Below are 15,681 nucleotides of genomic sequence, written 5' to 3'. Positions count from 1 at the left end.
AGGCCCCGCCATAAAGACACACGATAAAAATATCACACGCTCTCTCTCTCCCCCCCAGCAGCCCAAACATGCACGACTCTCTCAGAGGCCTCGGGAGCGGCAACAGACACCTGTACTTAGCCGAGGACGGCGCTGAATCAAAACAAAGATGATGAGGCTCGCGATGCCGTGACAGAGGAACCCGGTGGAAGAGTGCCGACGTGTCAAGCGAGCAACATGAAAAGCCCGCGAGGCGCTCAGCCCGCGGCCTACACTCTAATTCCCATTCTAAAGATATGCATGGGAAACAACGCACCTCCATAAATGAATATTATTTACCCTGCCAGCTTTGGAAAGCATGGATGGGGGTTGCCATGGAGTTTGTGTTATTAAAACAAAACAAGAAAAGTTGACGTTATTCTCATTTTTAACGTCACCCGAGTTTAAAAACAAAAAACAAAAAAAAACAAACCGCGAGGCGGAAACGCTCTCGACTCGCTCCTCGGTCGGAATCTCGAACCTCCGAGTTGATTGGGACTCTGCAGGGGGAAACGCTTTTATCGGCAGAGTTTGATCAAAGTGTCACTGTTTACACGCGGGCCCACCCAGCAAATTAGCCACGACGATGTCCCTCTCTCCATATGCTCGCTTTCCCTCTCTCTCTCTCGCTCTTTTTTCCTCGCTCAAGCACACACAAACACACACACGCACACGCATACGCACACACGCATGCAATCTCTTTCCGAACAGACCTCCCTTTTCTGTTTCATGTGCTCACGCAGCTGTGGATCTTGTACTGGGTTCACCCTAGGTAAAGATATGATATATTACGCAATGGCTTATAGATTTTTCCACCGCTGGCGTCCGGCCAGTGCTCTCCTCACAAGAGTAAAAAGAGAGGGAGAGAACGACTCGCAGAGAGAGGGAAGTGTTTGTATGTATGTGTGTCAGGGAGAGGGAAAGAAAGAGAGAACGAGAGAGAGAGAGAGAGGGAATCAGCAAAGAGAAGCACACTTTGTTTCCAAATTGAGTCAGACGACTTTCATTGGATTGCTAGCTTGGACTGCTAGCTTAGACTGCTAGCTTTGATTGCTAGCTTGGATTGCTAGCTTCATTGGATTGCTAGCTTGGACTGCAGGCATGCATTACAGCTAGTTATATTGGGGCAACAGAGGGAAAGGAGAGGTGTGTGTGTGTGTGTGATTATTATGTGTGTCTCCTTGCTTGAGTTTATGCATGCACCATTCTCGTCATACCAGCACGGCAGTGAAAACTGTTGCATGAGAGATTGATGCATTTTGCATAGACCGGTTCCTAAGTGTTAGATATTTTTCGTACAGGCCTATTGGATATTTCATCTATCCCTCCCTCCGGCAGTGTGGGGTCCCGCAGCTCAATATTGGCCTGCCTCTGCCACGCACAAATGCAAGTACACAAACATGAACACACACACACACACACATTCAAACTGACACATACATGGACGGACACACATGCTCTGTGCAAAGCAACCAAAAAAAAAAAATTAAAAAAAATTAAATGACCTTTTGGTTGTCATTCAACACAGTGGGGTGCCTTGGCTTGATGTCCAGTGTGTTCCCATCAACTGTGATCTCACTACACATACTGTAGATATATGCAAACAATCAAACCAGCAGGTAATCCTGTACGTGCAGAATGCTTATCACTTAGTGGATGAGCTTAATTTCCTCATACGGGCCAATTCAAAGCTTCTCACTGATATTCTGCGCACAATCACTCGTTTCACTATGCAGTCATTAGAATTCCACACTGCGTCGACAAATTGTGTTGGAGAAAAAAAATCCTTTCACATGAATAGCAAAGGACTCGAATGCGCATAGGGAAACAGTGGGGATGTTTTCCAACGCCGGAATGTGAAGAGACAGAGAGACCTGTTCTGGTTTCTGTCAGACATTTGCCTGTCAAGATGATCAGTCAAGCTACTTCTTGATTTACTCATCCAGTCAGTATGTGACACGCACATATATCAGTGAAACTCTATGAAAAGCTGCCTTTCTCATATCAGTTTTCCCCGTGTTCTCACTTCTGGGAATGAGGAGGCAGGCACACACACACACACACACACACACACGCACACACACACACGCACACACACAAGGTATAGAAATATATTCATGGAGCTGAGCTGGCCTAAATCTTGCACACTGAGGTTCCCCCTACTCTTTTAATTGGGCCCTTAATGGCCGACATCGGGTCTACTTCCTCTAATTAGCAATATCTATAGCGTATGGGAGGGTGTATGAATGCATGCATGTGTAAAATCCTCTTTTGAGCTGCTCCAAAGTAACTAAGAGCTTTAATTTCACGCTAGGTTGCATTGTCCTATTCAATGGGGTTACCCCCACAAGAAAAAAGCTGCTGAGAAAAAGATCGAAAAACACACCAACGGGCGATGCACGACTCTGTGTGTGTGTGTGTGAGAGAGAGAGGTGGGGGGGGGGTGGCAAACAACAACAAAAAACAACAACAACAGAGGCTCTTCCTTGAACAATGCAGATCCTTCACTAACCGTTACTCCCCTTTTTAAAGGGAGCTAATTGAGGAGGCGGAGGGAGGGTGAGGGAAGAGGAGCAAGATGAAGAGGAGTCTATATCCAAAGCAGCTGCTAGATCCATGCAAGTGGCTTTCCATTCTTGTATCTTTTCACCCTCTGGTCTTCGCCTTTCCACTGTCAGCCAGAGCACTGGTGAACGTCACTATTTAATTTTGCTCTGCTCTTAATTACTCCAGTGATTAGGTTAAAATTGTCTAATTGCTAAAAAAAAATAACATGATGCTTTAGTCAAGAGAAAATATATTTCTCGGTCATAAAATAGTGCTATATATATGTGTGTGTGTGTATATATATATATATATATATATATATACACACCAACTTTGTGTTTATCATACTCATGCATGCAGCCTTCCTCCCTCCTCACTCTGTCACTACTCCCCGTATGCACGGGAGTAGAGACGAACACATGTTGATAAGAACAAGCTTGGTATTGATTACTGAGTTTATCAACACAGCAAGGGACATATGTGCCAGATAATATGTCAGTATTCTCTCTCTCTCTCTCTCTCTCTCTCTCTCTCACCCACAGATACCAGCAGAGGCCAAACTGAGAAACAGGGGGAGACGTTTGCAGGGCTGACCACTCAGGATGCCAAGGTGATTAAGACTCTTTCCCCTCTGTTCAAGTCCGTCTATCTATCTATAACATATGTGAGTGTTCTGTCAGATTTTACGCGTGTATGTGTGTGTGTCATGGCTGTATACATCCTTGCCTCTATGTGTGTGTGTGTGTGTGTGTGTGTATTTCGATTAGGGTGTGTGTTGACATGTGGCCAGTGGTGGCAGGCAGCCCCCCCAGCGGTCTTATGGTGGTCTGTGATATAGCTGTGGCTACAAAGCCGACCTCCAAGCACATGTACGTTTACACACACACACACACACAGGGGACAGACACCTATTATCCTGTGGTTCCAATTGCCTTAGTAAAGCATGATGAATCCATTTTCCATGGGCGGTCAGGAAGACTGCACAGATAAGGGATGAGCAGAACAAAGTGCTGGATTTAGCCCACCTCCACAAAAGACTGTTAGACTGTTAGACAGCACACACACACACACACACACACACACACACACACACACACACACACACGCATAGCACAAGATGAGCTCTTTGTTAAGGCAGTCCTCACTATAAGACCTTGCTTGGACCTTTGTGTTAGAGAGTGCTAGAAATAAATCAAAATGAATAAGCATTTTTGGTAGCAATGCAATTTAATTCCCCATCTCCACGAGTCAACACACAAAGTAATATTCTGTGTGCACGAGCACATCTATCTCTCAACACACACATACACCGAAAACCACACACTTACACACTCAAGCACATGTACACTTTCACACATGACATATTATGTGATTTTCACAATTTTAATTAGAGCTGAAAAATGACAAAGTGCCTGCCAATTAACTACAACTTGGCAGGCCTTCTTAAAGCACATCGAGTCAATGCAGGCTAGCAAAAATCAAGTGTCCTCTTTATTTTCCTCATATAATCAATATGGAGTCGGCTGTTTTTTTTTCTCCGACAGGTCTGGAAAGGTCATGCCATTTTCTGTCACTTTCCGACACGTAGCATCCTTCTCGCTATCCGTTATCGCCGGTTCTAGCTGGGCCGGGCCAAGCAGTGCACGGTGAACCCAGTCTGCCTCACCTAACACACTGCCCACACACGTGCGGAAAGGAGGAATAAGTCAAAGGAACACACAGCGTAACGCCTGGGCTCTGCCCACCACTGCCCATATGTCTGGCATCCCGGCACAGTTGGTAGGACGCGTTCGCCCTCGCCCAAAATCACCACCCCCAATTCCATTTTCGATTCCTTTCGAGGACCTAGTACCAAAGGTTATGTGTGGTGTGCGTGTGTGTATGTTTGCTCGAGTCCCCATCTTTTTTGTACCACGTAGGCCTATATCAACAGCACAGCAAAAACTCTGTGTGTGTGTGTGTGTGTGTGTGTGTGTGTGTGTGTGCACGTGCATGTGCACAGTGGAAAGTGATGCTGGTAAGGCTCGTTATGTTACCAGATCTGGTGAGCCCACCTCGGCTTACACCAGCATCACAGTCATTACCGTCCGGTGTCAATGAAACCAGAACCTCGAGCTGACGCAAGAGTGCCATCAGGCCGAGCCACGGCAGGAATAAGGCACACACATATATGCATGCATTCCCCCATATTCATGCACGCACACACACACACACACACACACACACACACACACACACACACACACACACACACACACACACACACACACTCACACTCATGATGAATGACAGTCTGGTAACCTGGTACCTATCTACTTGGGCCATGTACTGATGTCTAACACGGGCGTTAAAATGACAGCTGAAATGTGGTTTGGTTTTAGAGGACCACTATAACACAGTGAGTCAAGACAGGAATAAGGGGAATCTAATTATCCATTATAGGCTGTGTGTGGGGGGGGGGAGTAGGATTTGAATTGTACAGTATTCAGGACAGTATAGGGTTAAGTGCAAACTGCATGTGGTTTGCACACATTTCATGACACACACAACGCCATCACTTGCACTGACACACAAACGGTGTCTTGTTGAGACGATACGTATCTTAAATCGAGGCTGTATAGACAAAGTATAATGACTTTAAACGGTCGGGCTACGGCTACCTACAACCTGCCCGGCGCTTGATTCGCCAGGTTATATACGCCGCCGAGCGGGTTTAAAAGTCGCTCGGTTGTCGATGACGAAACAGCGGAGCGCCGCAAAGAATCGGGACGTCAGCTCCGATAGAGATCACGGCGCGAGAGAGCGGCCCGAGGCTTCTGCGTCTGAAGTCGGCGGCGCAGCTAAACGCGTTATAACGTCTCCGGGAGCTTCGGAAGTTGGCACGGTGCGCGGAAAGGCGAGCACGGCTCCGCTGCCGCCTGCTGAAAAGGGAAAAAAAAGAAAAAGAAAAAAAGCCCCTGAGTCAAGTCGCCCGCCCGGCTCCTATTAACTAACAGCCGACATCTCACTCAGACGACGGGGACTCGCCGCCGTCTGAAATAATTGATATCAAAACACATCCGCGTAACGTTTTTAATTAACGACAGCTCCGCTACCCCTACCAAAGCCGCATTAAAACTTTACGCGAGCGGCTTTTCGTCCCTATGCGGGGGACGTTAAAAGCGCTGCCATGTGTCCTCTGAACAAAGCTCCCCGCGCTCCTCCGCAAATCCACCCGATTTGGCTGACCGCACCGTGCGCCCATTAGCAGGTACGAGCCATGCCCGCGGCCAGGTCCCCTCACCTTCTCCAACAAAGCTTTTAGCCACGTTCATAATGCAGGGGGGGAGGGGGGGATAAGGGCTGCGGCGTCGCGACCGGTTCGGCGATTTCAACGTGACTTGTGAAATAGTCACAAGTCGTTGATTGTACAGAGGAGCGAAATAGAGTCGCGTTTAGATGGGGTGGGGGGTGATTTTTGCACGATCGTCTGCACACACACACACACACACACACACACACACACACACACACACACACCTAATAACTGATGCTTCAAATAAATGTATTAAATCTACCAGAAAATATCCCCCAAATTAAAAAAAATAATAATAATGATAAAAAGATTGAATGACTGTATGACCACCGGCATACAAATGCAAAATGCACAAAACCCTAAAGGGCATAAGATGAATTAACTCTGATTTTGCATCCATCAGTCAGGCTTTCCTCCCTCGGTTTGCGTACATAAATATATACATATATATAGCCTACATATGTACACGTGTGGAAGCACGGCGTGCGTGCGTCGCTCGAGCGAGAGGGTCTGTTGCCAATTAATTTTAATTAATGGAAAGAAAGCGGGGACTGTATGCGGACCTCTAGCCGCAGTATACTACTACTATGAGGCACTTCTACGTGCAGGGGGGGGGATTACTGTTGGATCTAACCAAATAGGTTATTAATTACAACGTGTCTGTCTTAGCACTCACAATCACACACGCGCGTAGCAGCCAAAAAAAACAAAAACATGAGGGAAAATAAAAATGAGCACCGCTGTCTTTGTTATTCGGATAACAATATCTTTTTGCAACCCCCCCTACCCCCCTCCCCCCCCTCATATATTATCTCCGCAATTACGTCCGGCTGTGAGTGTGAATGGAACGGGCAGGAAGTTCCGTCCGCCCCGTGTCGTCGTTACTTTGTATCTTAAAAGAGCAACATCAGTAACAGAGGCAAGCGGGCCCACGTGCAGGCCGGTGACCTCTTCCTCCGCTCCTCCACGAGCCCAACTACAACCACAGCGAGAACGCACCGACGCGCTAACGGCGACCACGCGTCGGCCGACACACGTCGTAAATAACCCCGCGACGCATCAGACGTCACGTTTCCCGCCATAAGACACCGGCAAACCTTCACCGGCTCACAAAACACGTCCTCCGGATCGCCGCGACACGTCCGCCTTGTTGAGTGATTAGACAAACATACAGGTATAACTCATGGGGGGGGGGTACTCTTTGACTCGTTTGAGTCATATATGTTTGCTAAAATATATAAGCATGACTCGAAATGGCATCATATAACCCTATAAAATCAATAAGGGGGTCTGCTGACGGCGTATAAGGCCTGCGCTGCAGTCTGCCAAGCGCTCTTAACTCCGTCTTAACCCCATTACATACAGCCCATCTATAAAGACTACATATATATATGTATGTATGTATGTATGTATGTATGTATGTATGTATGTATGTATGTATATAATATTCAAACAGCCTATCGAGGCGTAAACACGACACCAGAAGACACACCAAAAAGGTCATTTGCAAATACCTTGACCTTGGTCGATCAGCCTATTATGCTTTAATAACGTTCTCGTGAAATTACCTACTTAATTAAACAGGGTATATTTATAATGCATGATCATATTAACAGATGTGAAATAACAGACAAACATAACCTATGATAAAAATATATATATATATATGTCAGTACGGGCAATCCGCGCAACAACATGGGGTCAGGTGGCCAACTTTTAATATGTAGAAATTATAGGCTATACTGGTGTAACGATATAACATTGAGGAGGGGGGGATCACGTTTTGCATAAAATATTTGTATCCTAATAGGATCTCCCCTAAACAAGCAGGGTGATTATGTAGGTCTAAATAATACATCTGAACAGGGGAGGCCCGTAAGATAATAAGCAGACTGCGATGAACTCGGAGACAAATTTGAGACAGCTCTCTCGTCACACGGCTCAGAAATTGGGGCAATAATAACCCAAGTTAGCATTTCGCAGCATACTGTATGTCGCTCGGTGAATAAAACAAAAAAATATTGTTCACGCAGCCTCCGGTCGACTTCCACATTAGCTGCAGTCTGCGTTGAGGCCCTGGAATAACCCACGACGTGAAGGCAGGGCAGAAATAGTGGCGGACTGACACACATAACCAATGACTGCTCTGTACAAAAATATTATACATATATATACACACACACATATATATATATACACATACATATACACACACACATGAGAGGACTATATCGTCTGAGAGTGGAAGAAGTTGTCAGGTCAACTGCATTTAGTGACTACGCGCTGTAGCCTAACAGCTTTAACCACGGCACACATATATATATACACACATACATACACACACACACACACACACCTCTCGCTCGCCGCCCGTAATAAGGAAACTTGCAATATTAGCCTAAGCACACACACACACACACACACACACAGATACATAACAAGCGGCGTTACAGTGGGACAGCCGTCACGGGGCAGTTTTTAATGTGTCCACTGTGGCCAAAATAGCCCCCAGCGCCCAACCACAGAGCGACGGCGGCTCGGGACACACAGTTCAATACCGGCAGCAACGATCGCAACAACCCCCCCCCCCAAAACAACCTCCACTCCCTCGGCAAAACTACCCACAACAACCAGCAAAAAAATCCAATAGCGAGCCCTGTCACTTGAACGCTGGCCCCATTACGTGAGCCGCTGTAACTGCCCGACCGTACAAGTTGACAATTGTCGGGCCCGAAAAAAAGCCCCCCCCCGTCCTCCTCCCCCTCAACCTTCTCCTGCGCTCAGTTTTATATAAAATAGATTTGGTAAGAGCGCCATTTTCCCTTCAAACCATGTGCAATGAAAAGGCAGAAGAAAGCTTGTTGGAGATCTGCCATGGAAGAACGGGGAGAGAGAGAGAGCAAGCGAGAGAGAGCGCGAGAGAGAGAGAGCGCGAGAGAGAGAGAGCGCGAGAGAGAGGGGGAGACTAAAATACTATCGGGAAAAAAGAGCAGATAGCGAAAAGGTCCCTCAGTCGCAACAAATGACAAGCAGCGAGGGGAAAACAAACAGCGTGGCGGCGGCGGCGGCGACACACAGAAAGAGCCGGCGGACAGCGGTGCGGAGGTGCGGACGGAAGTAGAAGAAGAGGCGTCGTCTTTACCTGCGTCAGGCAGTACGGGGAGTACATGGTTATCTTACAGATGGAAACACGAATTCTTAATCAAGTTGGATCGAAGTTCGCTGTGGCGCTGCATTGCAAATCGCTCTTGCCGTCTCCCTCGCTCTCTCTCTCTCTCTCTCTCTCTGACTCTCTCTCTCTCTCTCTCACTCACTCCATGCGGCGCACTCAGTAACCCCGCCTCGCTGAAAGTGAAAGCTACCAAACTTTGGGGGAAAGTTTGCAGCTCTCCCTCCCTCTCGCTCTCTCTCGCTCTCTCTCTCGCTCTCTCTCGCTCTCTCTCGCTCTCTCTCTCTCTCTCGGTCTCGCTCTCTCGCAAGTATTCGTCGCCGCTCTCAAATCAGCGCGGACTAATGTCAAATTATGAGGGCTTTTACGTTCGCATGACCGACAATGTAACAAATAATAATTATATAAAAAAATAAACACACACACACACACATCTGCATTAAACGTCTTCTCCGTGTGTCTCCTGCCGCAGTCATCGTCATGTTGCCAACTGGTAGGGAGAATTTGGAGCTGATAATAATAATACACGTCTGGATCGCTGTTCTCAGTAATCATGATGCATAATTAAGCTTACCTATATTATTATCGCTCTCTCTCTCTCCGTCTCTCTCTCACTCTCTTAATTCTCTCTATCACTGCCACACGTGCGCTCGCGCCCTGCGTGCGTGTGCGCGTATAGGCGGACAGGATCAAAGGAAGAGTCGCTGGACATGAAGTCAAACATTGTACACGCACGCACGCGCACCACGCACGCACACATTAATTTCCACCAGGTCCTTATGAAAGAGCTTATTCCATCAACTGGACTGGAGGATGAAGTCTCCAGTTGCAAAGTAGCCACACGCATTTCAGCCAGTGGCGGTGGGGTGGCGGGGGGAGGGCATTGCTGATTCAAAATCTGATTATCATAGAAAGAGAAAATCTGACAAATAAAGCGAAGAAAGGTGCTTGATACAACCAAAGCCAGAGGATGTATTTCTAACAGGGCAGACACAATTCCTCCATTAAGAGCTGTGAGCGGTCAAACCGTACACAGGTGCAAAGACCTTGGGATCAAATAAGAGCAGCATTTACATACAAGGCAGCTTCTGGCTGCAGAAGCCCACTTGAGGGACTCTGGGGGGGAAACCATGGTGTAGTCACGGCCCTTATAACTACCCCTTTCTTACTACTGTTTTAAGCAAATTCAGATCAAATTCAAGGGTATTTAACCCACATATAAATAAAGGACAGACGAATTTTGAAATAATCTGAATGTGCTTCCTGTTGTAGGGAGGCTGTACATTATTTCTTTCTGATCATCTGGGCCTGATCCTTCACTGCTCCAACCTCCTCAGCCTAATCAATCTGTGTGTGTGTGTGTGTGCATGTGTGTGTGTATGTACCCGCACACACACTGTAAACCCTAATTAATCAATTTACTGAATATATCCCAGTATTAAGCTGATGCTTAAAGTTGCACAAAGATAATCACTGAAGGTAAAAAAAAATCATATGGACTCGTAGGGTTCATTTCTATTCGTGCACCTCAGCTCCTTCGCGTTACATTTATCTGTTGGCACATTTTGAGTTACAGTTTTACCTTTTATGCTCTCCAAATTTCTGAATTTTAGGCACTCAAGTATCTGAGAGTTATAACTCAATCCAGAGCAGTTGGTTTCCTTTAACAATATGAGCCGAGATAACTTATCAGCTTTTACAATTTACACGCGCGTGCACGTGTGTGTGTGTGTGTGTGTGTGTGTGTGTGTGTGTGTGTGTGTGTGTGTGTGTGTGTGTGAGCGTGAGTGCACTTCTATATATGTGTGTGCATGTGAGGCATGTTTGAGAGGACGTCTTTTATGCGTATATCCTACGAAAGCCTTATTTATATGCATGAATGTGCATGTGTAAACAGGAGCCCAATTTTGGCTGGATGTGGAGTTGTGTCAGGACTCAGCCAACGTGGGACACTCTCTCACAAACACTCGCTAACGCATGTGTATGAACGCCACAGCATGCCAGTTTTCAAATAAAAGAGAAAAGAAGCAAGGAGCGAGCTTGGAGGGGGGGGGAAAGGGAGAAAAAGGAAAGGGAAGCAAGAGGAGAAAAAAACAAGACGAGTTTGGGAGAGTTAAGAGTTACCGAGCAGAGAGACCGTGTATTCCTCCCCCTAATCAACCCTGGTCCTCCCCTCTCTCCGTCTCCAAACCACACCCAGACACAGCAAAGGCCCAAACTCCAAGCCCGTCATGTGCTTGTTCACTCTCTCCCTCGCCTGTTATCCCCCCCCCACGTTCTCTGATTTACTTCATCCTCCTCCTTCGAGCTCTCCCCCCCCCCCCTTCGGGATCGCGCATAACCCCTCTCTACCTCCATCTCTCGCCCCTTCCCTCGGCCGTTTAAACAACGGTGAACTTTCCCTGTTTAACGCGACACGTTTCGCCGTCCCCCCCGATTTGCTCTCTCGACGTGTTCATCTCTCCTCTTTTTCTCTGCCTTTTGCTGCACAAACGCTTTCTTCCCTCTCTCGCCGGGTGTCTTTGCTGTGTGTGCCGGGACGTCCATCTCAGTATGCAACACAGGCGCTTTGGCTGCAACAACCAAACTAGAGCAACCCGAAAAGGAGTCACAAGACACTGAAGCTATTTTCCTTTCGGCTGACCAAACGCCCTGGTCTACGCCGTACAAGTCTGCAATCAGACCTCGCTGTTTGACAATCGCCGACGGAAACCATGCGCGCTCGGGGTTTCGGTGGTTTATGAGGCTAAATCTGCCCTTGAAAATCATTTAAGAAAACCATATGGCGAGGCTATAGTTAGGTCCTTGCGGTCGCCAATTGACACACTGCAATATCTGTACTTGCTGTTTACCACTGCCTGTGGCTAGGCCATTAAATATTGAAAGTGATGTAGCATACTGATACTGCCATTAGCATGCTAAGTATGTGAGACAGGTGGCTGGGGCTGCCTGTCAAATAGGAAGAAATAAGCAGAGAGAAAATGAACGTAGCAGTTCAGGGTACTACCAGTGTCAATATTGTTTTAGTGAGCCGAGTTATATGTGCCACCGGTGACCAGTACGGATTACGGGGAACAAATACGTCACACGAATTGTTAATCGATGATACTATGGATCCGTCTATCCCCTGGAAGAGTTAACTGCAAGGTTTGCACCCATGCTAACTTTCTTTGTGTGCGCAATAACCTCTTAATGTGAGTTTTTTTATTTTTATTTTTTTCCCCAGATTTTTTTCAGGCCTTATTCGAAAGGACAGTAGAGCCAGACAGGAAGCACATTTAGCCGGTGGTCAGGCTGATCCCTGCACGGTACGCCGAGCCACCGGGACGCCGCCTACTCCCGAGTCTCTACACTTTTTTTGTGTAACGTGCAGCGAACTGGGCCCCGTTGATATTGTACTAATTAGCTTCTAATTATTCAATCGGTACAGCTAATCCCTTTGTTCTTGTAAAAGACTAATGACCATTACAAAAGCACACAAAGGAGCGGTTCTTCAGGCAGCATGAAAGTTAGAGGCGATATCAACTTCGGCTGAAATGCCCCTCAGCTTTTCTTTTTCTTTTCGCAAATATATAGAGCAGCCACAGACATAAGTAACGTGCAGCGTCTTGTAGGACTCTCATGCCTCCGCCAATTCTGCAGTTTTTGTTTGTTTGCTGAAGCAACTGCAGACACTGCCCCACATGTGCAGATTTGTTTTTTTTTCCTGACGCTGTGACAAAGACAAACTAATGATAGAAATATTAACAATAAAATGCAAAATGTTACGTTCATCCACCCATATCAACCACTTTCTCACAAATTCCAAAAAAAAAAGAGTTTGCAGTTGTGATATTTTCGCATGCGTGCGGACATAGAGAAACAGGATATATGCGGCAGTGTTTATATAGGGATGCAAATGAACGTATCGTGAGCCGTGAACAATGCAAGGTTCATCTCCAATCTGCAAAGATGAGGGTCACAGATAACTTGGCGGTGCAGATGAAAATATGTGACCTATTTTCTGTAGTTGTGATCACAACGTGTCTGTGGTATGATAATATCTGGTGCCGTACGATTGGCTGTGCAGTGCCCACTGCTCCAATTTATCGCAAGCGGGAGGCATGTCGGCGTCTGAGCGGCAGTAATTGTTTGAGCTACAAAACATTTCTCTTTGGCCCCAAATGTCCTCTCAGAGTGACACCTAAAGCAATCGAGAGCAGAAGACAAACATGTGTAAGCAAAGTATATAAATACCCTGTCCTCTTCAAGAGGGGCAGAGAAATACGTCTAGCGGGTTTAGACGCGTGTTGATTTCCCTCCGTGCATGCGTGAATTAATTATCACTCCATAAAATGACTGGAGATGGACTGTAATCTTTATTAACAGAGCTTCCACCATAATAGCCCTGGCAGAGCTAGCGCTGACCCCAGATCCAATCTATCTGCAACCAACACTACAGTCTCTCTCTCTCTCTCTCTCTCTCTCTCTCTCTCTCTCTCTCTCTCTCTCTCTCTCTCTCTCTCTCTATATATATATATATATAGGTGTGTGTGTGTGTGTGTGTGTGTGTGTGTGTGTGTGTGTGTGTGTGTATATACCCTGTAGGTATCGGACACCAGGAAACACTCGGGCATCCCTGGACCTCTTGAAGGATCGTCGTTGACCAGATAGGTGTCAGTAGCCTGGAAAACAACATCAAATCGTTACTTGCAGAGGCAAAGTGAAAGTGATAACACGAGAGGTTTTTGTCCATTTTCATATCCATCCATCCATTATCCAAAACCGCTTATCCCACTCAGGGGCCTATCCCACGACCCCGAGCAGGGGGTTTCATTTTCCCTGAGTAGGATTTTCATTGTTTTCATTTTCATATGTGGTTCTTCATGTTCACATTGTTATTTTTCTTGTCATGCCAAGACACACATTTTAAGGTGAATTGCCGCTTTCTTGATACTTTGCACAAGACAAAGTCCACCAGCACAATTAATTATTGGAAATGTATAAATTTAGCATTTTTGAACGTTTCAATTCACATTTCTAATATCTGAAATCTCTACAATAAAGTCTCTCGTGAAGGCGGCTGATGTTTGGCATAATGCAGCTATTATAACATCTGGATAAGTTCATGATACTCATCGCCAGTCGCACAAGTTCATTTTTTTATGACATGCTGAAAATCATATTCAGCTTTAGAAATCAATTCAAATAATGTCTCACCTACATAAATGTTTTGTCCACACAGCCCTGGTGGGATCTGTACTTTATACAGCACCCTTCCACAATATCAGAGCAACATCATCGTCACGTGAGACACGTGTTGCAAAAACCAGGCGGCATACAGTGGCTTGCAAAAGTATTCATACCCCTTGAACTTTTCCACATTTTGTCACGTTACGACCACAAACATAAATATGTTTTATTGGAATTTTATGTGAAAGACCAACACAAAGTGGCACACAATTGTGAAGTACAAAGAAAATTATACATGATTTTAAATTTTTTTACAAATAAAAAACTGAAAAGTGCGGTGTGCAAAAGTATTCAGCCCCCTTTTCTCTGAGTGCAACCAATTGCCTTCAGAAGTTGCCTGATGATTGCTGAATGATCGAATGTTGACCTAATGACTAAATAGAGTCAACCTGTGTGTAATCTAATCTCAGTACAAATACAGCTGTTCTGTGACGGCCTCAGAGGTTTGTTAAGAGAATATTGGGGAGCAAACAGCATCATGAAGTCCAAGGAACACACCAGACAGGTCAGGGATAAAGTTGTGGAGAAGTTTAAAGCAGGGTTAGGCTATAAAAAGATTTCCCAAGCTTTGAACATCTCACGGGGCACTGTTCAATCCATCATCCGGAAATGGAAAGAGTATGGCACAACTGCAAACCTACCAAGACACGGCCGTCCACCTAAACTTACAGGCCGAACAAGGAGAGCACTGATCAGAGATGCAGCCAAGAGGCCCATGGTGACTCTGGATGAACTGCAGAGATCCACAGCTCAGGTGGGGGAATCTGTCCACAGGACAACTATTGGTCGTGCACTGCACAAATCTGGCCTTTATGGAAGAGTGGCAAGAAGAAAGCCATTGTTAAAAGAAAACCATAAGAAGTCCCGTTTGCAGTTTGCCAGAAGCCATGTGGGGGACACAGCAAACATGTGGAAGAAGGTGCTCTGGTCAGATGAGACCAAAATTGAACTTTTTGGCCTAAATGCAAAAGGCTATGTGTGGCGGAAAACTAACACTGCACATCACTCTGAACACACCATCCCCACTGTCAAACATGGTGGTGGCAGCATCATGCTCTGGGGGTGCTTCTCTTCAGCAGGGACAGGGAAGATGGTCAGAGTTGATGGGAAGATGGATGGAGCCAAATTCAGGGCAATCTTGGAAGAAAACCTGTTGGAGTCTGCAAAAGACTTGAGACTGGGTCGGAGGTTCACCTTCCAGCAGGACAACGACCCTAAACATAAAGCCAGGGCTACAATGGAATGGTTTAAAACAAAACATATTCATGTGTTAGAATGGCCCAGTCAAAGTCCAGACCTAAATTCAATTGAGAATCTGTGGCAAGATCTGAAAACGGCCGTTCACAAACATTCTCCATCTAATCTGACTGAGCTTGAGCTGTTTTGCAAAGACGAATGGGCAAAAATGTCAGTCTCTAGA

General features: G+C 46.1%; 1 protein-coding gene across 5 annotated transcripts in view; it reads right to left on the bottom strand.

Annotated features, from left to right (window-relative positions):
- LOC130112475 (nuclear factor 1 X-type-like) overlaps positions 1 to 15,681 on the bottom strand; it is a 130,608-nt gene that overhangs the window by 104,760 nt on the left and 10,167 nt on the right. For all 5 annotated transcript variants that reach the window (XM_056279828.1, XM_056279829.1, XM_056279833.1 and 2 more), the window contains exon 2: positions 13,610 to 13,693. In XM_056279828.1, coding sequence (XP_056135803.1) covers positions 13,610 to 13,693 — 84 coding nt within the window. The remainder of the gene's footprint in view (positions 1 to 13,609; positions 13,694 to 15,681) is intronic.

The sequence above is a fragment of the Lampris incognitus genome, chromosome 5 (genome assembly GCF_029633865.1).
Source record: "Lampris incognitus isolate fLamInc1 chromosome 5, fLamInc1.hap2, whole genome shotgun sequence".
NCBI lineage: Eukaryota > Metazoa > Chordata > Actinopteri > Lampriformes > Lampridae > Lampris > Lampris incognitus.
This window is presented reverse-complemented; position numbering and strand designations above follow the sequence as displayed.